Here is a 23416-nt window from a genome sequence, read left to right as displayed (position 1 = left end):
AAAAAAAATTTTATACAACAATCATTTCGTCGCATAAAATGAGTCTTACGTCTGTATAATCCTTAAGATATAGCCCTCCAGCTGGTTTCAGCCTTATCGGAAGTGGTTTAATCATCGGCACTACAGGTGATATTCTTCCTTGAACGTCTTTTTCCTCGCTTCCGTCCTCTTCATCGTCGCTGATCAATCTCAAGCCCAGGAACTTATGCGGCGGCTCTACTTGTACGCACTCGGGTGAAGAACTGCTAACAATCGAATCGGGAGTGTCTTCCCTACAGAACAGATCAAACTTCTTATCTTCATCAGTGTCGAACCTAATAAGAGGAAACTCCTGGTCATAAAAGCCTCTCTGAGTTGAAGCTGGTGGTTTTTCTGGTAAAGGCTCTTCATCCCCGTAGGGCTTGGTATTGTAATAGTCGGAATACCCAGGCAACACAGCGTTTCCGTAAGTTCCCATCAAATCCCCAAATTGCGACGAGTAACACTTAGTTCCCAATTTCGACATGTCTCCGGACCCAAAAACTGGCATCACCCCGAAATTACGGTTCAAGACAGGTTCTGAGACCGTCATAGGAGGTAACTGTCTGAGTTGAGCAAGAACTCCGTCTATGTAGGTGTCGTAGTCCTCGTCTATTTTTGAGTTTTTGCGTGGTCGCTTCTTGGGCTGTCCCGATAATTCTTTGTTAAGGATCTGGTTTTGCCTGCGTTTTTGTTGGTACATCCTCCTCTTCTGCTTCTTAAGTTCTTCCTTGTCTAATATAATTTTGTCGGTCGATGGATCGACCGAGTCCAGTTCCTCTTTCATTTGTATGTCGGATCGGCTATGGTCGGACACCTCGGAGTGTTGCGAGGAGTCGTCCACAAATTCCTTCTTGACTTCCTGGGTAGTCAGAATAGGACTTTGTTGGTGTTGATTCACCGAAGGCAATTCCTTCTTCATTATCAGTGGGGGAGTTTGTAAACTAGATTCCTGACTACAGGAAGACCTAGGCGTCTGAGGCGACAACAAATCGTCCCTGCTAGGCGTTCTGCTTGCCGGCAAGCATTTTTTCACGTCGATATGTAGCTGCTGCGTAGCTTGAGTGGTGACGATGCTCGTTTGCGCGATATTTTGTTGCGGTACCGGACTAGACACGAAAGAAGTCTCTCTAATCGTCACCCTTTGCACGGCTTTTTGTTGCGGCTGAGTTATGGTTATGGGGATTTGAGGTTCTGTTTTGATAACGGGTGGTAATAATGACGATAATGTGGGCGTGCTGTTTTTCGCCAGGTTGTTGTCGATATTTGTCGCACTCGAACTGGTTGGAGCTGAAGTGGTCGTTGACGACGTCGTATTGGGTGGCGGGGACTGAGTACTAGCGCAAGCGGTGTTTTGCAACAATTTCTTCAGTAGCACGTTCTGGGAGTCCTCGGTTCTGTTACATATAGGTGTAGGAATGCTGGAATACTTGCATCCCGTTAATTCCTGTTTGATCAAAGCTATTTTGTTGTCTTCAAGACTAGTGGAAATATCCGGCAGTTCTTGTTTCACTTCCTCAAGTTTTATTTCTTTGGGTTCCTCTATGATTTTAGGTCTTACTTTGGTTAGTTGGGTGTGCAGTAAGTTTGTAGTCGATGCTGTCGGTCTGAACATCGAACTAGGCGTCGCTATTACCGAGGGATTATTCAAATTTGCAACACTCTGAGGCACCATATTGTTCGTGGTTACAGGAGAAACCACAACATTAGGTTGAGCTTGTACTAGTGCGGTCGTGAACCCTGTTTTTGCGATACTTATCGGAGAACCCAACAAACTGGCTGCGGTGATCGTGTCGGCTGAAGATTTGGTGGTCATAGTGGCTGCCGGTTGGTTTTGCAACATTGCCGTTAGGGTTAGCGACGGTTTTCTCGACTCACTGGTAGTTGTTATTGGACTAGACGTGACTAAGCTCTTCTGAGTGATGCTCGACAGCGTTGTGATACTAGACGAAGTCTGTTGAGATCCTATAACGCTAGTTACTGGCGGTAACTTGGGATGATCGGGCATGAGATGAATGCCACCCACAGTCCGAGTTGAGAGAAAACTTAAGGTTGATGTACCGCTCGACGTTGAGGATGCAATGTGTTGCGTCCTTATCGGACTGGACCTTGGAGGATTTGTCGTTACAGGGGTAGGTTTGGGTTTCATATTCGGCACTATAACGGTATTTAAACTGGTTACAACCGGAGGCTGTTTTCCAGCTTGTTGAATCACTCTAGAGGCCACGATCGGTGAAGAAGCTGTGGGAGAGGCACTGCTAACAATTTTATGACCTATATTTTTTACGATAGACTCTACGTTCGTCGGTGCCGATGTTGAGGTCGTCTGTAGTGAGGACAGTAAAGTTCTGAGTTGTTGTGAGGCATTGGCCATGTTTGTCGTTAAGTCCGTCGGTTGAGAGAGTGGGGAAAGCTGAGGGACAACGGAGGATTTGCTAGATGTTGAAACGTTCACCGCCACTTGGGTCTCAATTTTACTGGTTTGAGTTTGTGCTTCTTTTGGAGGCTCTACCTTTTCCTTAACTTCTAAAATTTTGTTTTCTTCTACTATTCTGTGCTCCGGTTTAAACTGTTCTTTAATGGTAACGTTTTCTTCTAGAATTGCCGGTGGTTCTGCTGTAATGTTCTCGATCATGTCTAGAACGTCTTCGAAGGACTCGAACTCCCTCCTGCTACGGTTCTCCAGAGCTTGCAGTGCAATATTATCGAGCATTTGTTCCTGAGAAGGAGTTGGTGAAGGAATAGATATAACGACAGACTTTGTGTCTTCTGTAGACCCGTCGAAAGCATCCACAGTTTCTGTTGTAGCGGTAATCTGCATATGGGGCTGTGTTTCTTGGATGACCTGAGCTGTCATTTTCAATTCTGGAGTATTATGAATTATTACAGGTGGAGACGTTTTTGATATAATCGGACTGGGTACCCTCTGCTTTTGTGCTTGTTCCTTAGTTACTAAACTTGTGATAGTGAGATGTTCTACTTTTCTTGAAGGCGGAGTTTTGTCTCTCATTTTTGCTTCCTTTAACTTCTCCTCGTGCTTTCTATCACCTTTAATTTCCAATGCAGGCTTACTGCTTGCTGCGGATATATTCTTGTCCGACAAGTCAGCATTTTTTGCAAAAAGAGGTGGTTTTGAATCGTCTGCGGTTGGCGAGTCGGTTTTTGACTTTTCATCCGAAGAATCCTTTGACTTGTCGTCTTCACAGTTCGAACTGTCTGGCGACACAGAGTCGTCCTCAAATATTTTCTTCGGTAAAGAGCTGTCGTGCGTTGTTAACGATAACGAGGACGAAGGTTTATCGATAACTTTAACGTTCGGAAGTTGCCGTACGGCGCTTGCACTTATTACAGGGACGGTGAACTTCGAGGGTAGGATAGAAGCTATTTGAGAAGTGCTGGCACTGACTATTTTTATGGCAGGTGGAATTGTGGTGACGATATTCGGTACACTTAATACGTTCCCTCTAACAGCATTGTTATGTGCTAAAATAATGCTGGTAACCTTGGACGTGTTGGTGGCATTAACAACTTTTGCGTTCTGCGCCAGAATTAGTTTTTCTGCGGTAGTTTTAGGAGGGGCAGTTAGATTCTGCACTACCGGACTCGCTATCAAAGATATCTTTGAAGAAAGTTTCTGAGTCATGACGTTAGCAATTCTAGCAGTATTCACGCCAGATGTTGCTGCGGCCGTTTGTAAGTTCTTGGTATAATTGAAGATGCTGGCGTATTTATGAAAGTCACTGATATGTTTTGCGGTAATAACTTCGCTTCGTTTACGGAGATTATCCTTCCTCGACCCTTCATCTATCAGCTCTTCAAAGTCCTCTTTGGTCGATATGGAGTCTTCGGGAGACTTAGCGTTCGGATCTATTATTAATATTTCCGATTCCAGCACATCGTCATCTGCAGGTTCTGGCGAAGGATCAACGTTCATATCCTCCTGCTCAGGAGACTCCGGTGTGTCGGCTATTCCTAAAAGATGATCAGGATGACCCACAATGTTATATTTTTTCGTTTTTCCTTGCATTATGAACTCGTCATCGCTGGTTGTTGGACTGCGTATTACGATATGCATATTCTCTTCTGAATATTCCTCCTCGGCTTCGTCTTCTTCGACTACCATATTTCCCGAAAATAGTAAATATTCGTCCGTCATTTGATCGGATTCCAAAGGACTCGCCAGGCCTCCTAAATCGCTTTGAGATAAAGTTTCGATTTCCACGATATCGTCACCGTCGGTTTGTTGTGCGGCAGCACTTAAAGACACCTCGGCGGACAAGACAGTGTTATTATCATCATCGTAGTCCATTATCTCGTTGACGTGCAATGATTTTTGTTCGGCGCTATGCATTACCATTAAAGAATCCTTTACGTCCGGATGCACCAGTATCTTTTTCGGGATAGATTTTTGTCCCGTCACTCTGCTGGTGGAAGGTAACGGTGGAGGCGTCACCGGTGGTGTCGAGGAACTATCATCAAATTCATTATAATCCGTGCTGACCAGGGAACCCACTTTACTAATAGCTAGGGACTGAAGATTAGTTTTCGCGGGGGATTTCCTCTTCAATATCGAAACTTTACTTAAATGAGATTCCTTTTTTAGCTTTGGAATTGGTGACGACATGCCGGTTGAATCGGTCGCACACAGTTTATCTTCGGGTTTGACGGTACTAGGGGGTGTAGGAATCCGTTTGGCACCCCTGCCGTAATTCCACATCGGGGAACCACCTCGCAATCCGAGTTTAACGTACCCAAATCTGCCGAAACCAGGAGGTGACGGTATGGGATTCCAGGGGTTGTTGGGATTGCCCCCGCCACTTTGCATGTTCTCGTTCTGTTTAGACATAGCATTGTTCTGACTTTCCTGCAACATGTGCTCCATACTGAAAGGCGTTCTGGGGGTTTCGAGATTTTCTACGCTATGAGGCCTGTCGGGCATGGCTGGGCTACTGTTGGCGCTTGGAGGTCTTCTAATGCCATGAGGCGATTGAGTTTGATTCAACATCGGACTCCTAGCCATCGGCGAACTAGGCGGCTGGTACTGGCTGTGGGTCATCGGACTGCTGGGAGGTTGAATCCCTTGGTGGAAAGCCGGACTTCTGGCGACGGGAGAATTAGGGTTCGGTTGATTGGAACCGAACGAGGACACCATTGGACTCTTTGGCGGCATCTGCATGGGCGAGGCGGGCATAGAATGTGGCGACATGATTTGCTGACTAACCATGGGACTTTTCGGCGGCATCGGCGACTGTGGAGGATTAATCTGCTGTTGGCTGAGCCTAGCTTGCAACTGGGCGATCTGCTGTTGCTGCTGCTGTGCCAGTTGTTTCTGTTGTTGGAGCATCATCTGGTGCTGTTGGGGTGTGAGCGGTTGTGGCTGACCGATAGCTTGTTGCTGCGACTGCTGCTGTTGCTGCTGAGCCACCTGTTGCTGTCTGAGCAGATTCCTGTGTTGGAGCAGCTGGGCGGCTCGGTGCAAGATATTCCCTTCGTTAGAACCACTGTCCAAACCCTGTTGTTGAAGCAAGGCTTGTTGATGGAGCTGCTTTTGGAGTTGCAATTGCTGGCTGATTTGTTGAGCTGGAGGGCTGTTCAGAGGCGAAGGCGTGCCGGGTTTCTGCTGGAAATTTTGTAAAGACGATTGCAGTCGGACCCTTTGCTGGAGCGCCGCATGGTCTATAGGGGTGCGTACGAATCGCATCTGCGGTGCGGCAACTGGGCTCGTGACCATTCTTCTGTGTTGGGGTGAAGTCATCCTGGGTACAGGCGGGGGAAGGCAGACCTGAGAAGGTGACTGAACTGGACCTGGGCTGCCTTCACCTTCGAGAACATCAATAAATTCGCTTTTCATCTCTTGCAATGACAGTAATCATAAAAATTAATGGTCGCAGTTTTAGTTTTTCAAATATTTTAAAAAATTTATAGCCATCTTAAACTGCTTGTTTCTAAAAACTTACTATGCAATATTTAATTTGGGCAAAAAGGATAATAAAGGCTTATTTTATAAATCTGTATAATTCGAGAAAATTGATCGTATTTAGGGAAGAAAGACAATTATTGACAACTATAAAAAATTATTTTAATAAGTAGATGGGTGTCAATAATAACAACTATTAAAAAATAAAAAACCAATAACAAAAGTAAATGAAAATTATAAAAAAACTAAAAAAAAATTAAAATACTAAAAATTATCATAGATGAACTTTAAACAGAAAAATATGTAGGAAACCTTTAATTTGAAATTTTGAAAGATTCTACACTTTCCCATTGTAAAATATTTGTACGACACTTACTTTGAGAGTGCGGCGTGCCGATCCTAGGCGAGGGCTGCATCGGCGACATGTTATTACCCGGCATGCTGCTCGGGCTCTGCAACAGATTCTGCACCGAACCGGGCCCCGGCGAGTGAGACACTATCGGTCCGGGACTATTCATCGGAGAACTGTGTTGAGTTAAAGGCGATGCCGACGGCGACATCATCGGCGACTGAGACGTACTCGGATGGTGGATCGGAGAAGACGCCGGCGGACCCAGCGGGGAGTGGATCTGCTGTAAAGGCGACTGTCCCGGTCCGGACTGCTTCGTTTGTTGCTTGTTTCGGTATTCCTTCATATAGACCAGTAAGGGTAATACGAGATTATATAAAACTGGCAATTATAGACATTGCTACTTTTTGTACAGTGCAACTACGGTGAACTACTTCTGTGATGGTGAAATAAACAAAATGTGTAAATTTGGAAAGAGGAATAGACGTTTCGTTTATTGAAAAAAGCCTCCAGACTCGAGAGCTAAAATAAAATCTACAAACATACTAGACGCATCAATTTTTTTAACCACCAGGATGGAAATCGTGCTGGACCTACATAAAAGAGCAGTGCCTATAAGTGTTAATAGATACCTGTATCAGCATGCCGTGCTGCCGGCTTTGCTTCCTGCTAGATTCCAAGTGTTTCTGGAGGATTGCCTGGTCGGCAGAAATACGTTGCAGTTCCGCGGCGTCCGCTTCTGTCAGCTGGTTGCCGGATTTCCTCAACTGCCGCTGCTTACTATTCAACGACTAAAGAAAAAAAACATACAGTAACATTAAACCAATCGACATCTACAGCTTCTCACTTTTCTGCTCTTCCTCAATTTTTGTACTTCAGTTTCGTAATACCGCAACTGCTGGGTAAGTACGTTGTTTTGATGATTAAGCCACTGTTCGTATAACATCTGTGACTGCTTGTCTTGTTCCGTGATGATATTCTCGGGAGGCAACGGAGGCGCTGGCATCAGATTAGCGTTAAATATCTGCACTCTGGTTGTAATTTCAGTGGTTACTTGGGGCGTCGGTGCCGGGGGAGGTCTCGACTGGTTTTGCTGCCAAGACGGTTGGGTAGCAATGGGCCCACTGCCTTGACTGATGGGCGAATTAATGCCGACTGGCCCGCTACTGAAAACATCCGCTTTGAGTCGCTCAAAATCATGATCGCTCAATAGCGCGGGTTCGGGCTCGACGGACGTCGAAGAGGACACTTCTTGGCTGGGGGGCTGGTTTTGTAGCTTCTCCTGCTCCCTTTTCTCTTGCTCCAGCAAGTCCTCCAACAAAAGGGGCTGTTCCTTATTAATAAATAATAATCTCATCAGTACGGCATAGGATTTTAGATAGTTTATTTCACAGTACATGCAAAAGATGAAGCCAAAATATATCTATTACTTACAAAAGGTTTTGAGAATGAGGAATTAGTTTCTAGAACCTAGATTAGTTGTAGATTGCAGGTTGAAACTAGTAAGCAAGAACGCTTTGTACACAGTTCTGTGAGGAAAGTGATACATTGTAGAAAAACGAAGGATACCGTTATTTTTTTTAATTTCTATTAGCTTCTGAAATTTTCTGAACAAAAAGAAACCAAAAACCATTAAATTATTATGTTTATACCAAAATACCGAATAATTATTTATTGATAAGTTTGTGTTACAGCATTTTTGACAGATCTTCTAAAAAATTTTATTTTTACGCTAAATTAACAATATTTGTATGTGTATTAGTGGCCCAAAACGATGTTTTTTTTTTCGTGTCTCTTGTGAAAATATATTAGTTTATCATGTTTTAAGAGCCCCCTCGAAAACAACTCAAAAAAAATTTTTTTAAGGTCGCTCAAGATTTTTAAAAATTTCCAAAATCGTGAAAAATTGAATTTTTTTTTAATTTTTTTTCTAGTTATTTTATCATTTTCTAGGTTGAAAAAAATCTCGATTCTGAAAATTTCAAATCGATATTTTAGTTTCTAAAGGTCAGTCATAATTATTTTAATTTTCAAAGTAGTTTACCCTTGTTTTCGAGCAACATCTAAAAAATAAATATCAACAAACCAATAATTTTTTTTATTGAATTTGATGAACAAAAGAATAGAAATAAATCACGACACTTAAATTTTAAAAAATTAAAAAGTTATAAATATTTGATACTCGCAGTGCTGTAGTAAATTTTGCCTCGAGAAATTTTTAAAGTGTCTCTTGATTAATTTCTATTCTTTTGTTCATCAAATTCAATAAAAAAATTAGTTCGTTGATATTTATTTTTAGAGGTTGCTTGAAAACATTTTAGGTATACTACTTTCAAAGTTAAAATAATTATGAGTGACCTTTAGAAATAAAAATATCGATTTGAAATTTTCAGGATCCAGATTTATTTCAACCTAGAAAATGATAAAATAACGAGAAAAAAATTAAAAAAAAATAAATTTTTGACGATTTTAGAAATTAACATCTTGTCTAAAAAAATTTTTTTTAAGCTGAGTTTTTGAGAGGGCTCTTAAAACATGATAAACTAACATATTGGCCGTGTTCTTTTATTTTTCGTTTTAATGCGATGAATTCCATCGATGTGTATTTAAAAAATTCTAATCTCTTATTGGTTCTACGGAATTCATCACATCAAAATGATGAAAAAAAGAACACGGCCATATTCACAAGAGATACGAAAAAAAAATTACCGTTTTTGTTTTAGGTCGCCCTAATGTGTATAATGCAATTTATTCTTTTTCCAACAATTTTTTGTATGGTTTAAAAATCGTAGCAAAGTCACTTCACGTTGCTACAGTAGCAATACCTAAGCAACGAATAAGGAAAAAGCAATAGCAATTTTAAAGCTTTCGCAGCTCGTGCTATTTATATTAGATATTTGATATTTTCTTTGGAGATATTTAAAGAATGATGGTTTATTGGTTTGTTATATCGTAATCTATGTACCTGGTCGGTGGTAGAGGCCTTAAAACCAACAAGAAGCAAAATTAACGTCAGGGAGGGTGTAGGGGTTCTGACAGCAGGTCCACCCCCTACAGAGCCTAGCCCGAGAACAACAAGGGTTAAGGAAGTGCAATATAAGTCTGTAACTGGTGTTGTCCAGGTACATAGACAACGGCATAACAAACTGAATAACCATTGTACTTAAAAAAAAAAAGGACAAAATAATATTAATAAGTCCATCTAGTTTAATACAAGGGACGATATTTTGTGAAGTTAGCGGTACCACGGGATATCAGTCACTGAATTTGATGTAGCTTTAATTCATTTTAAGGTTAATTGAAATAGAATCAAACAAATTTAGGTAGATCTTCAATTTTTTATGAAAAAAATCCGAATTGAGAGCATTTTGAACAAATTGAAAATCTGATATTAGCGATTTTCTTGATTTTCCACCCTGCTTTTATGTTGATTATAACCAGAATTTACACTAAATAAAATTAGGAGAAGGTAACCCTAGACGTTTTTGATCCTACCGTTGCTTTAATTCAAATTCAGTCATTAATTAATTAATTATAATCTGAAAGTAAAATTGACTAATGACAAAGGTCTACTGATTTCTTTCGACGTATAAAAATTTACTCCGTGTGATAATTACTTAATAATTTCTTAAAAGTTGGATCTGTTTCCCAGGAGCGGCAATTTCGTACGTACCGACTTGGGTCGGCGGACGGCAGACAGCTAAGAGCAGCATCTAAGAGTGTGAATAGCAGTGCAGAGGAGTGAGGAGGTATTCAAGGGGGGGCTTGTGTTAGATCTCACCTCGAGGAGAAGGGGTCTCCGCTGCAAATGTGGATGCATGGGTAAACCCTGCAGTGTCATGGGATGCATGTGTCCCGACGAGAGATGACCAGGCCCCATTCTCAATCCCGTCTACCACACACACATGCAATTAACAATAGCGTACCTCAACCAATAGTTAGTACTACCATAACCAACACAATGAATACGGTTTTTCAATGAATGAACTCGAATTTTTATAAATAACGTATCCGATTTATAATATTTTCAAGACATTGTTACTGCTACTTCCTAAAGGATATTTTTTGTATTTGGCTTTTGTACAGGGTGAAACTTTATGTGGGGGTCCGGTCAGTTTGGCCAGAATACTAATCTCACTTTATTTTTTTTTAATCAAATAAATTATCTTCTTTAAACAGCACTAAATTCTTGCCTAGACCTCCACTGGACAGCTCTCGTAATTGGTTGTATGTACAAGCTTATCAGTGTTGCCTGTTGTTATCTTTTTAAGCCAACTGTGATGGAAAATAATTTTTTAAAAAAGAATGCTTTGATATGACTGCATTACGCTATTTTAAAGTCAATACAGGCGAAACACCACACATTAAAAAAATGTTCCATTGTTGCAAAAATTAATAAAAAATATGCATAATTTATTAAATTTTAACTACTATTGGTAGATAGAGAGACATATGCTACTAATTATTGTAAATAAAATTAATTTGCTTGAAAATAATTATTTTATTTTAAAATCATTTCAAGTTTTTAATAAATGTATTTCTTACCATTTTTTAAAGCACTGTGTTTAGTTTGTGATTCACAGGGAACTTATTCAAGGTGTATGAAAAAGATCCGACCCCCGATAACTTTTCATTTCTATCAAAAAATGTTTCGGATAGAAGTTGTAGGGTATTAAAATACCAATATCTGACGACGTTAGATTCGACCTTGACCTTAAAATTCAAGGTCAGTCCAAGGTCAACTTGAAAATATTGAATGGAACGCCCTATTCTTTATGCTAGCAATTGGTAGAGCACTAATTGAAGCCAAAAATTCTCCTATATGTCTTTGTAGGTTATTTGAAGGTCGACTCATTTCTCGCCTGAATAACTCGATAAAATGGCAAAACTGCTTCAAGTAAAATTTTTACGATTTTTGAATGACAAATTATATAGTGTTCTTCGACTTAATATCCTACAACTCTTATCTGTTTGGGTCTTTTTGACATCCACATGACGTGATTTGTAAACTAGGCCAGCAAAAAAACAAACGACTAATGTTAATATAACATGAAATAACAAAAAACATGTACACAAAAAAAGATGAGAGAGTGACCACAATGCTTATTTTCATTTTTCATGAAGTTTCATGAGTTTTTGGATATTTTTAGAATATTTTTAGGATATTTCCTGTCGCCTCTGTCAAAGTCTCAAAAACAGGCGGATTTTGCGATCACTCTTTGAGAACAATGTATATCATATATGAAAATTATGAAAAAAGGTTTAAAAAAAAATCATTTTTCACAGTGGAATTTGAGAAAACAAACTGACAAGCTGGACAAATATGACCCCCATTCAGAGTTACATCCCGTACAATTTTTTTTTATTATAATAAATTTTACTAAAAAATGTAAATTTTTGATATTTAGAAAATTATTAGAATATTATTTAGAAAATATGACACTAACATGAATTTGAAACTGTTAAAAGTTAGAAAGGCAGTTTAATTTACAATTTAGTAATTATTTTATCAGACGGTGGCAGACCAAAACGATACACAATTTATTTTTTCGCAATTAGCGTATTAATTAACAAACTCAATTCCAAATAAAAAAAAAAAAACAAATCACATGCTCACGAAAAGAGAAACAGGCGTAAATTACCTGTTGTGGCTGGTGTTGTGGAGTCACGTTGCCAGGATATGGTGGTGGAGGTCCCGGGTATGGCGGAGGCGGCGGCGGGGGTGCTGCTGCCCCCATCCTGGGCCCTGCGGGGAGACCTACGGGTGGGGGATGCAGCTGCTGCGATGGGGAGACCTGGACGGACATCATCCGAGGCCCAGCCTGTCCTACTCTCATTTGTAGTTTTTGGTGTTGTACTGAAGTTGAACAATGTTTTAGTTAGAATAAGATCTTAATAAATCGACTGGAATGGCAGGCAAGTCGGCATTCATCGACTTAATCTTTCACTCCCGAGCACTGTTGCGTTCTGTACTCCTCGCCTGTTTTTTTTAAACTTCCTGTATACAGAAGTGAATCTTGGATTTTGCAGATGAAAAAATAAACTTCTGCATACCGAGCCGCCAACAAATCCAACAGAAAAGTACTTTATATATAACGGGTGTTCAAAAATTTTACGTTCGGATGTGACTTTGACTATGACCTTCAAGGTCATTTAGAGGTCAAGTTGAAAATTTTAAATGGAACCATATACTTTTGACCCCGGATATGGAAAAAATGGAAATTTTTATGTTTGGATATGACCTTGACGATGACCTTCAAGGTCATTTAGAGGTCAAGTTGAAAATTTTAAATGGAACCGTATACTTTTAATCCCGGAAATGAATATTCATGAATAGCTTAAATTATCTCTTCCAATCTCTAACCTCGAGGTCATGGTCAAGGTCACATCCGAACGTAAAATTTTTCGCTCCTTTTATTTCCGGGATGAAAAGTATACGATTCCATTTAAAATTTTCAACTTGACCTCTAAATGACCTTGAAGGTCATGGTCATGGTCATGGTCACCATTGGATTGCTCACTTAAAACCCTGCAACTTTTGTCCTAATCAATTTTTTGTTTCAGCAGTATTTTCCGAGATAGAAGGGGATTCCAAACTTCTTGAACACCCTGTATATTTAGTATGGTGCTAGCAAATTATTTAAAATAGAAAGTTTAAACATATGTATGACATCACCCGCCTTGATAGCAGCAATCAGTGAAATGGAAAACAATCGAAATGTTCTAGTACAGCACTGCCTACTTTGCCCCTGTCATGGCTAGAATGTAAGGTAGGCGCTGCATGTTCACCTAACCTCTCTATGAACTGTCACATTACCACTTTCGTTTTGTTTTATTTAAGAAATATTAATTTTAGAGCCAATCTTTAAACTTGGTGACATGAGAGTTGACGGAGAGGTTAGGAGAACATGCAGTGTCTTACACTGTAGACATGACAGGTGTCAAGTAAGCATTGCTGTATGGCTGCAGCAGTCACAGGAAGGGCTTTCTTTTTTTGTACAACACCCTGCATACTGTACAATCACAACAAATTAATTCTTTTAGACTGGTGGTACAACTGCTTCGCAGATAAAAAAAAACCTGGCTGTACTTACATTGTTGGAGGATGAACCTTTGCTGATAATTCGGCGGCACTTGCAGCTGCACGGTGTTATTAGGCATAACAATGCCAATCACGCCATCTGGTGTCTGCATTTTGGACCCGGGAGGCATTGGTCTGCCCTGCGCGGCAGCCTGCTGCACCTAAAACAAAACATATTACGTAATCACGTTTTTACATAAAAAAAACATGCTTACCTGATGCAACATCTGCTGATGGATCTGCTGAGGCGTTAAATGCTGCGGCGGCATCGGCTGGGGCTGCGGGGGAGGCTGCTGGGTTGGAGGGGGATGTGGCGCCTGCTGCTGCTGCTGTGCTACTTGTTGGGACTGGGAAGTCGCCAACGGGGGAGGCGGCGGTAGGTTTCCCACTTGCTCCGGGGTTTGCATCGGTAGAGGCGCTGGTTTCGAGGGAACTGGCGTGGTGTCTTTTTTCAGGACGGCTGTGGCCGTTGCGGTTGTCGTCACCGGTTGTTTTTGCGTAGAAGTCGTTGCCGGTGCACTATTTTTATTGTCCTTCTTTATCGGCTCTTCTTCCAGTTCCAGATCTAGGATATTTGTTTTGCCTCCGGTCAGAGTTTCTAGTTCCGGATCGGCGTATTCTAGAATGTTGAAGTCAGCCCCCATTTCAGCCAATAGTTCGTCGTCGTCATCGCCCAGACCGCCTAAGATGTCGCTTACGCCTTGCAGCTCAACCATCGTACCTAAAATATGAAAAAGTACAGTCGACTTTAACAACTTTTTTATACTCTAATACCTGTTTCTTGCTCCAGCTTCTCCAACTCGGCAGTTACGTTATCCGGAATGCCTTCTTCGTTCACGTTGTTTTCGGGAGCACCAGCGGCTGTTGTGACGGTGGGTGGTTGAGTCAGCGGGGGCCTCTGAACGACGCTATTTTGGTTAATGGGTAATCGCGGGCCCGTACTCAGATCTGCCGCACGGTTCTGATTCTGTAATTGATTCTGACGATGCAGTAGTTCAAATTGTTCCACCGTGGTCGGCCTCACCGCTCCGGGCAAGAACCTCACGAACTGTTGCTGGATACCCTGCGCGCTGGTGTGTGCTAAACGTTGCTGTAAATAAACGTTAAAACGTGGTAATACCGAATCACCGGATTGTATTACCTGCTGCTGTTGTATTATTAACCGCATCCTCGGGTCTAAACCTTGGATTCGAGGATCGATCTGTTGCAATCTCATGGGATTGGTGTTCATAATGGGTCTGTTCCCTACGGAAACGGTCATTCTCGGCCTCATAACGCTCGGTGGCAATGGCTGCCTGAATGTACCGTCTGCGCTCGACACTACCGTGGTTGTCGGTGTTTCGGCATCTTGATTTTCGACCGGTGGCCAAACACGTTGTTGCGTTTTACCAGGAAGCAATTCATCCAATTTTTTAAACTGCTGTCTCTGTAAAAGGTCTCGCAGTTGCCGGTTGATGTTGACCTCCTGCTGCTCGGGACGTATACTTCCAAAACCCTTTATGTTCAAATGCGACATTAGAAAAAAAAAATTATTTAATAAGAAACATTACCTGTATGGGTGGCCTGTTGATGGGAAATTGTGGTCTGGGAGTTGCAGGCTGATGAGCGTACGGATCGGCGGGCAACCTGGGCTGAAATATTGGTTTAGGAGTAGCAGGGGCTTGTGCATACGGATCATTGTTGTCGGGTGTCGTAGGTTGAGGAAAATCGTGTGGGGATTGTGAAGGTGTCGGTGGTCTGATAGGTGGGGCCGATATAGGCGAAGGGAGGGGGAAAGTTGGCGATTTAATACCTAGGAACGGTCGGGAAATTGGGGAGGGGGAAGTTACGGGGCTAAGATCTTGCGGAGTTGTCGCTTGCAGGGGGCTCTGCTGATCCTGAATGAAAGGTTGATTCGGGTCCGTGCTTATCTGCCGTTGGACTCTCGCAATCGCTATAAAAAAGGTTTTATTCAATTTTACGAATTGTTGATATATTTTGTAATATAAATAAATATTTTTACATGAAAATGAATTAATAGAAATTGTAAAGGACATACCAGTACCTTGAACACGTTGTTCATGGATAACGTGTTGCTGCTGCTGAGCCTGCTGCTGCCTCATAGCCTGCAACTGTTTCCACTGTCTCTCCTGTTCAGCCTCACGAGCCGACTTTTGCTGCAAGGCGATCTTTTCTTGATCCTACAACATTACACGTTCACAATGTGACCCGCAGATCATCGATAAGACATTAAAATAAAAAATTTTAATGACCAAACACTACAACACATAGAGGCCACAGAGAAATAAAAGAGACCAAAACCACAACTCACTGTATGTACAAAGAAAAAAAGGCCATGCTCATATGTATCAAACTACGCTACTGTTTCTCATTATGTATTAGTTCCTCCCGAATATGCATGCACAAGAAGGTTTTTGTGAGTTTTTTTCCTAGTACAATTAAACATCAAACATATTTCACAATTAATACAATTGGAAATGAAAAAGTTACGGGAATAAAATTAAATGTTTCTTAATTTCCAACACCGAAAGCAGGTTAGTCAGATCAGATCTGTTCCAAAGTTAAAAAACGTAAAATTAATTTCAGTACTGATACAGAATAGCTCTGGTATCTGATTTCTGGGTAAGAGGAAGGAAAACTTGGATAAATTTAAAAAACATCCTTTACGTTAGCGGCGGTTACACAAAATTAAAGCGGTCATATTTTTAGAATGAAGTGCGAGACTTCGTATTGTTTTCTGGGGGGAAGATTTCTAAGTTGACGTTGATTTCTAAGTATATTTCAAACGAAATTTGCGGAATAAAAAAATTATAATACAGGCAGCTTACAGTGAGATCTCAAAAGAGGGTTGCACATAATAAACAGTAGAACCCCAATTATTTAGACAACGGTTAATCCATACACAGCCAGAAGTCCAAAATTTTTGGAAAAATTGGCATAGCAAAAAAATTACTTTTTTCTCCTGAAAAATGGAAAAAAACACATATTTAACTTTAGTTAAAATCGAGGATCTAAAGGTTCTAGTCACCATGTTTGCCAATTATAATAAATTTAAAAAATAAATTATAGAAATTATTTTTTTTTAATGAGTTGATTTCTTCTTTTAGAATTCAAAATGTTGCTCTGGAGTTAGAGGTAAAAGACTTGGGATTCGAAGATCGTCCTTTAGTAAATTTGAAATATAATATTTTTTATGAGCTTGGTTTTTTTAGTTTGCTTTTATTTTGAAATTTTTTTAAGAAACACTTTCAATATTTATTTTTTTAGATAATTGATAATTTGTTTTTTGTCATAACTTCATCACTGAAAGATTTAGTTTCTTTTTGTCATTTTAAATAAAAATATATTTACTTTTTGATAATTTTTCTAATTTGAGATTTGATTTAATAAAATTAATATATTTTCATACTCAATGAAGTTTTTCCAGCAAAAAATATCTGGAAACATTTTATTTTTATTTCAAATATCTGCAATTTTTTCCAATTCTTATTAAAAAGTTAAAAATTAAGTTTCCAAATTATTAAATCTCCATTGAATAACGAAACAAATAAAACATTTTACTTCAAAATTGAAAGATAAATTGGTTATATACAAACGTTAGGTGATGGACAATTTTGGAAAAACTTCGCCTTTAAAAAATTGGAAGGCTAACAACAACAGTTTTTTCATTATTTTAATAACTGTATTATTTAAATTAGTATGAAAATACAGTAATTTTACCATTCTTTCATCAATTTTTTTCTGTCATCTATCCAGTTATCCAAAATATTCATTAATTTGGTCTGGACTCATTCCTGACGATTGATGTTCCACAATACGTGAAAAATATAAATTTTGTTTCATAATTAACTGACAGATACAATCACGTGAGCCTTTTACTTTTCACAAAATTCAATTTCCTTCGTTCTTTACGTGAGCATAGAAAACATCCGCAAACAACATTATCAAAATATGACCATCTGAATTTTCTGCAACCGCCACTGGTTTGTGTTTTTGTATTAACCAATTTTGAGGTGCAGTAGGATATTCGCAGTATATGATTACTTCATTTTTGTAAAAATTTACGCATACTTAACAGCGTTTATCGAAATTTCGATGCGCTTTACTTCGATTCGATTAAAATTCCGGCTGTTCTGATTGGAAACACACAAACACTGATCAAAACCAAAAAAATTAAAAAAATAATACTCGAACAACATTCTTAGTAAATGTAAAATGCACATGAAACAATCTTAAGAAGCTCTGATAAAAAAAAAACAAAAAACTGGAAAAAATCCACACCGAAACAGGTTCTCACCAGTGGCTGAGGTTCATAGTTTTCCTGACAGAGGGAGGGAAGTGTGCGCATGATTTCGGAGGGGGTCAGTACCCGGATCTGTTGATCCGTCGCGGACGTACTACTTTGCTGGGCGACTAACCTGGGATGAGGGATGGGGATGCTATCGCCGCTGGGCTGGTAGTGGGGGTTTACCGTGACGTTGGGCGCGGGCCCCACGTGGTCGCCGGGGCCGGCGAAGTGCCCGTGGACGGTAAACTGCTGGTGGGTGGACGGGGAGGGGGCTTTGGGGGGAGGGGAGACAGACACAGAGCTAGTGGAAGCCGGTGTTAGTGTTGGCGCAGGCCTCGTTTGAGTGCACACCTCTGACACTGGAGCTGGGGGGGCCGGAGGAGGCACCGCTTGGGTGGTCGCAAGGCTGGTGACCAGGGCCGGAACAACGGGAGGTGGCTTGGCCGCCGCGCTCGAGGAGGTGGCGGTGTTGTCCTTGGTGGTCTGTGACTAAAGGGGGTGACACACATAAACATACTGGTGGTAGTAGGTTCAAGCGGTACATGCCTTGGGGCGGAGGCAGACAAGTAACACTCAATGCACGGTGTTAGTGACAACCCGCTAGCCGGTTGAAGCTCGTCATGAGCATGCTTTACCCAATTTGTTAACATGATCAAGTCGGATTCGGGTTGGGGGTCTCAAGTCTTGTGAACAATTTTTTTGTTTCTGACATACCTTCCAATGGGCTATGAAAAGGCACAAAGTTAAAGGGAAGTTTCCTCGGGTAAAAGTGAGCAAAAATGTTTCCGAGACCCTGAAGAACTTTATTGAAACAGTATACTTTTAGAGTAAATTGCATAATGATGGTGCTCTTTCATTTTGTTTAATAAAAACCAATCAATAAATCTAAACAATATTGATACCAAAGAAAGATAATAACAAATAAACATAAACATAAAGAAATATGTAAACATGGTTTAATAATTTTTAACTAATATTGTGGAAAACAATTAATCTGCGGGCTACATCCAACATTGAATTACACCCACAATATCCAGTAAACAGCTAGGATCGTTCATCAGCAGAATCGCCAGATACTGTTGTAGTAATAAAGTATAGATATTAAAAAAAAAAAATTAAATATACGGGACATTTCACGTCAAACCGATCGCCCAACCTACACAAAAATTGATTTGACCGATTTATTCATATAAGGTCTTAAAATGTCCGTCTATTAAGAGACTTTCAAAAGAAAAGTGGCGTTTTCAAAAGTTTAATATATTGGACCAAATATGGCGCGTACAAAATCACTCTCCATGGTAAATTTAGGAAAAATCATTGATAAAATTTTCAAAAATGGAGGAATATCCCCAATACATATTTTAGACTGCTGATTATAAATCTATTATCGGAAATACGAACCTCCAAATGACAGATCCAATATGGCAGACATAAAACTGATAACAAATTTGCCAATGGTGTTTTGAAATTCAAAATGGCAGAACCATTATGGTGGAAGAGAACCCCAACTATCCTTCTTTGTGGCAAAAAACGATTATATCTCACATAAGGTAATGAGTCTGGAAGTTTTTAGGAATTGCGATTACAAATTTACTATTGAAGTTTTAAAATTCAAAATGGCGGATCCAATATGGCGTACAAAAAACCCCGAATCTTCTCCTTATCGGCAAAAAACGATTACAGATCACTTAGATCATTGAGAGGAAATAGTCTGGGGGCTCTTAGGAAGTCTGATTACAAATTTGCCATACCTACCCTAACCTAACCTAATCCATAGTTGCAGAACATGTCCGCCATTTTGAATTTTTGAAAATCCAATGGCAAATTTGTAATCAGACTTCCTGAGAACTTCCAGACCGTTTTCTTTGAGTTATCTAAGTGATCTCTAATCGTTATTTGCCGACAAGGAGAAGATTCGGAGGTCTTCCTACGCCATGTTGTATCCGCCATTTTGAATTTTAAAAGTTCAATCGTAATTTGTAGTCGCAATAAAAACACCAGACATTATGTGAGATGTAACCATTTTTTGACGCAAAAAAAGATAGTTGGAGTTCCTCATCTGCCATATTGGTTCCGCCATTTTGAATTTCAAAACTTCAATGGCAAATTTGTTATCAGAGAATCCAAAAGTCCCTGGACTCTAACCTTCAAGTGACTTGAAATCGTTACGGTACTATTATATGAGTTTTATGTTTGCCATATTGGATCCGCCATTTTCAATTTTGTATTTCTGATTCGTATTCAGCAGACCCAAAAACAGTTTAATATATGCATTGGGGATATATTCCCCTATTTTTGAGAATGTTATCAATGTTTTTTTCTAAATTTACCATGAAGAGTCAATTTTGTAGCCGCCATAGTTGATCCACCATATTGAATTTCTCAAAACGCCACTTTTCTTTTGAAGGCCTCTTAACAGATGAACATTTTAAGACCCTATACGTCTAAATCGGTCAAATCAGTTTGTGGGTACACATGTTCGCAAGTGACCCATTTTTAAGCATTAAGTCAAGAGCGCCAGCCGGACGCCGCCGGACGCACCAGTGTTCCAGAAAGGGTCTACGGCGGACTGGAGCTGGTGACCAGATGCTTATTCATATACCTACAACCGACTCCACACACAGGGACTCTCCAGCAAACGCTCGAACCGACAATACGTCTTTTTCCACAAACTTAGTTTTTAATAAAAAATACTTTATTTTTACCGTTGAGAGAGCATTTTATTTTTGCTGTACAGCGAAAGCAGCCCTCAAGTTTTTGTGTAGGTGCTCGGTTTGATGTGAAATGTCCCATATATATTTTTTTGTTTATTTTTACCTGAGAAACTTTCCATTACAGTCTGTGCACTTCTTCATGGGACACCCTATATATATATTATTACTAGATGTTTCTCAAAAGAATTTTTTTTCATTATCATTATTTACTTCATTTGAACGTTTGAACGTAAAAAAGTTAAGAAAAAGGAATTATTTTTCAATTTTAAGTGTTTTTCTTTTTTTCATCACATAAAAAAATACAGATTAAATTTGTTCACAAAACTTCACTCTTCTTATAAACTATTCTTTAAAAAAAAAAAAATTACATCGATTCATGAATAAAACTTTAACGTGGAGAAAGGAGCAATCGACGATATTTCCGTTATCTCGCGATATATAGATCTTTCGAATAGAGTATTCACAAAGCCCCCAAAGACGAACGTAAACACTTACCTGCTGCGCCTTCTTCATCCTCAGCTGACTCCTGTTGTCCCTCGCCTGCTGAAGGAACGGCGCCTTCTGCTCCTGGCTCAACGTCCTCCACTTCTTGATTATCTGCTTGTACCTGTCCGACCAATTAGGGTACTCCGTCTTCCACTCCGGGTGGTTCATGTTGGCGTACAGCACGGCGGATATGGTGGCGCCGTTACCCAGGCCCTCGTCCGCTCTCATCTTCTCCGAGGAACGCTGGTTGTAAGTCGAGGGCACACCGACGTTGGTGCTGTCGATGTCGGGGTGTTCGTTCACGTTCACCCACGGGCTGGGCGGCTCCGAGAAGGCCGGGCTGAACTGGGGGCTACTGAGAAATGAATGATCCGATAAGTGGTCGTGTGGTCAACTTATTTCCCTAAATGAGGTGTCTCAAAAAAAGCCAGACCTCCCTATAGCCTTTTAAGATTGAATCCTTACGAACAAAATTTCAGATAAAAGTTGTAGGATGCTAAAAAACCAATGGGATTGGATTTGCCCTTGACGTTAAGTTTCAAGGTCAACCCAAGGTCATCTGGAATGTGTTATATGGAACATCCTATTTTTTATGCTTGCAATCGATAGGGTGCTAAATTTTACGTCCAATCAAGAAGTCACAAAAATTTTCTTGATGTATCCTTCCACGTCATTTGGAGGTCAGTCATTTTTCTCTGATAAGTCGGCAAGATCGAATTAAAACAAAATTTGTAGAATTTTTAGTAACAAATTTGATAGTGACCTTGGTGGTGTGATTTGACCTTGACCTTAAATGTCAAGGTCAAACCAAGGTCAACTTTTAAATATTGAATGGAACACTCTTTTTATGTCAGAAATCGATAGGGCTCCAAATTGGAAGTCCGAGTATGCGGCCAGAAAATATTTTCGGTGTATCCTTGCAGGACATTTGGACGACAAACTCACTTTTCTTTCAACAACTGATAAAATTCAATTGTGAAGAAAAATGGAATAAAAATTTGAATGACAAATTTGATGGTGGTCTTGGACTTGACCTTCACCTCAATTTGCAAGGTCAGACCAAGATTTACTTGAAAATATAACATTGAACACATCATTTTTGCGCACTTGGAATCTTCCATTGTTACAAACACCTATTTCTATATTTGTGGACAAAGACACACTACTGAAGCTGCGTGGTCAAGCTCAAGCATGTCGGTGCTTGTCATAAGCGTAAAAGTGGGATTTTCACATTTCAATTATTCCAGTATGTGTTGTTAAAAAAGAGAAAAATAAACCTGGAAAACCAAAACAGCAAACAAAACCGCCCCAAAGGTGTTCCACAGGTTAGCCAACCTATAAAGATGACTAGAAAGGAAGACATTGTTTACCTCCCATTAGATATACCAGATACCATATAGACACGTGTAAATTTGTATTGAAAAATTTTTGGAACCCTCTAAAATGGTACGCCTATGGAATCGTGTTCTTTGTGCACCTTACATGTTAAGAATTAGTCACTGCCGACTGAACCTGGAATTTAGATCAAATAACTTACTTGCTATATTCGGAGTGGTAAGGGGATGGAGGCGGGAAGCTGACCGGAGAATTCAGGTTGCTCTGGTTGATGCCCGACAAAGTGGTCGGCCGAACGGGCGGCGTGACGATCGGATGTTGCGCGACCGGTTGCTGCGCATTGGCATTGGAAAACATGCTGTTAGCCGACATGGGAAAGGCGTTACTCTCCTGGGATTCTTGAGATTCGTCGGTCAAGACGCCCTGAAATTTAAAAAAAAAATTATGCTGAAAATTGGCAAGATTCTGTAAAATTATGTTGCCGATTTTTATAACACAACAGATTCGGAAAAGAGATCGATATGTCAAATAATATTTTAATGGTTTAAATCAGGAGAGTGTGGCGGTCACTAACCTTGAACATATCCTCCACGTCCTTACTATTAATATTCGGTATGTACTCTAAATTAAAGTGTGGTCCTAAAATATCACTCAATTCATCTTTGGTATCCTTTGAATTTCCAGAACTGCCCAAAGTATCCGCTAGTTCATTATCGTCGGGCAGATTCGAATCTAAAAGAAAAAAACAATAATTTCCGCATATTTTGCAAGGCCTATTTAAATCCTTACCTAAAGCTTCCAGGGATTCAGTATTCTTAGTTAACTCATCGTCGTCCTCATTGATGATGCTGTTCACTAATTCCGTATCGAGCAAATCGCCAGGTAAGGCGAGGACATCTTTGAGGTCCTCCGTATTGTCATCATCCTCTTCTTTAGGGACAAGATTGGCTAGTTTTTGATCTTTCGTGCCGTCTTTGGTTTCTGTGGAAATTCCGCCAAGTTTTTCTTGTTTAGCGGTAACTGCCGCCACAGCCATCAGTTCGTCCTGAAATTAATCAATAATTATTACACGAAACTTAGACAGACTCTGTATCACCCCACTTAATTAACTGCTCAACTGCTTATGCAGTAACTAAATCAATTTCAATGTATTTATTTCTTGTACACAAATACAGACATGTCTTGCTTGCTCTCGTTGACTGTAGATAGATTTACATTGTTTTATTTC

At 40.1% G+C, this 23416-nt stretch overlaps 1 protein-coding gene across 6 annotated transcripts in view; it reads right to left on the bottom strand.

Annotated features, from left to right (window-relative positions):
* The window catches only part of LOC108904469 (histone-lysine N-methyltransferase 2C), a 48449-nt gene that overhangs the window by 8832 nt on the left and 16201 nt on the right, over nt 1–23416 (bottom strand). The window contains exons 13-29 of one of the 6 annotated variants that reach the window (XM_018707043.1): nt 22978–23233; nt 22763–22920; nt 22391–22611; nt 20863–21208; nt 18005–18142; nt 15404–15545; nt 14916–15298; nt 14507–14860; nt 14140–14455; nt 13581–14086; nt 13379–13526; nt 11927–12141; nt 10066–10176; nt 7132–7617; nt 6917–7075; nt 6312–6624; nt 50–5871 (exon numbers count right to left, since the gene is read on the bottom strand). In XM_018707043.1, the coding sequence (XP_018562559.1) occupies nt 50–5871; nt 6312–6624; nt 6917–7075; nt 7132–7617; nt 10066–10176; nt 11927–12141; nt 13379–13526; nt 13581–14086; nt 14140–14455; nt 14507–14860; nt 14916–15298; nt 15404–15545; nt 18005–18142; nt 20863–21208; nt 22391–22611; nt 22763–22920; nt 22978–23233 (10074 nt within the window). Of the gene's footprint in view, nt 1–49; nt 5872–6311; nt 6625–6916; nt 7076–7131; nt 7618–10065; nt 10177–11926; nt 12142–13378; nt 13527–13580; nt 14087–14139; nt 14861–14915; nt 15299–15403; nt 15546–18004; nt 18143–20862; nt 21209–22390; nt 22612–22762; nt 22921–22977; nt 23234–23416 lie in introns of all 6 variants that reach the window. The other 5 variants (XM_023456588.1, XM_023456622.1, XM_023456603.1 and 2 more) reach the window with 5 other exon arrangements.

This window comes from Anoplophora glabripennis, unplaced genomic scaffold (genome assembly GCF_000390285.2).
Source record: "Anoplophora glabripennis isolate ALB-LARVAE unplaced genomic scaffold, Agla_2.0 scaffold84, whole genome shotgun sequence".
Taxonomy (NCBI): Eukaryota; Metazoa; Arthropoda; class Insecta; order Coleoptera; family Cerambycidae; genus Anoplophora; species Anoplophora glabripennis.
Note: the sequence above shows the minus strand (reverse complement) of the source record. Positions and strands in the feature narration are given on the sequence as shown.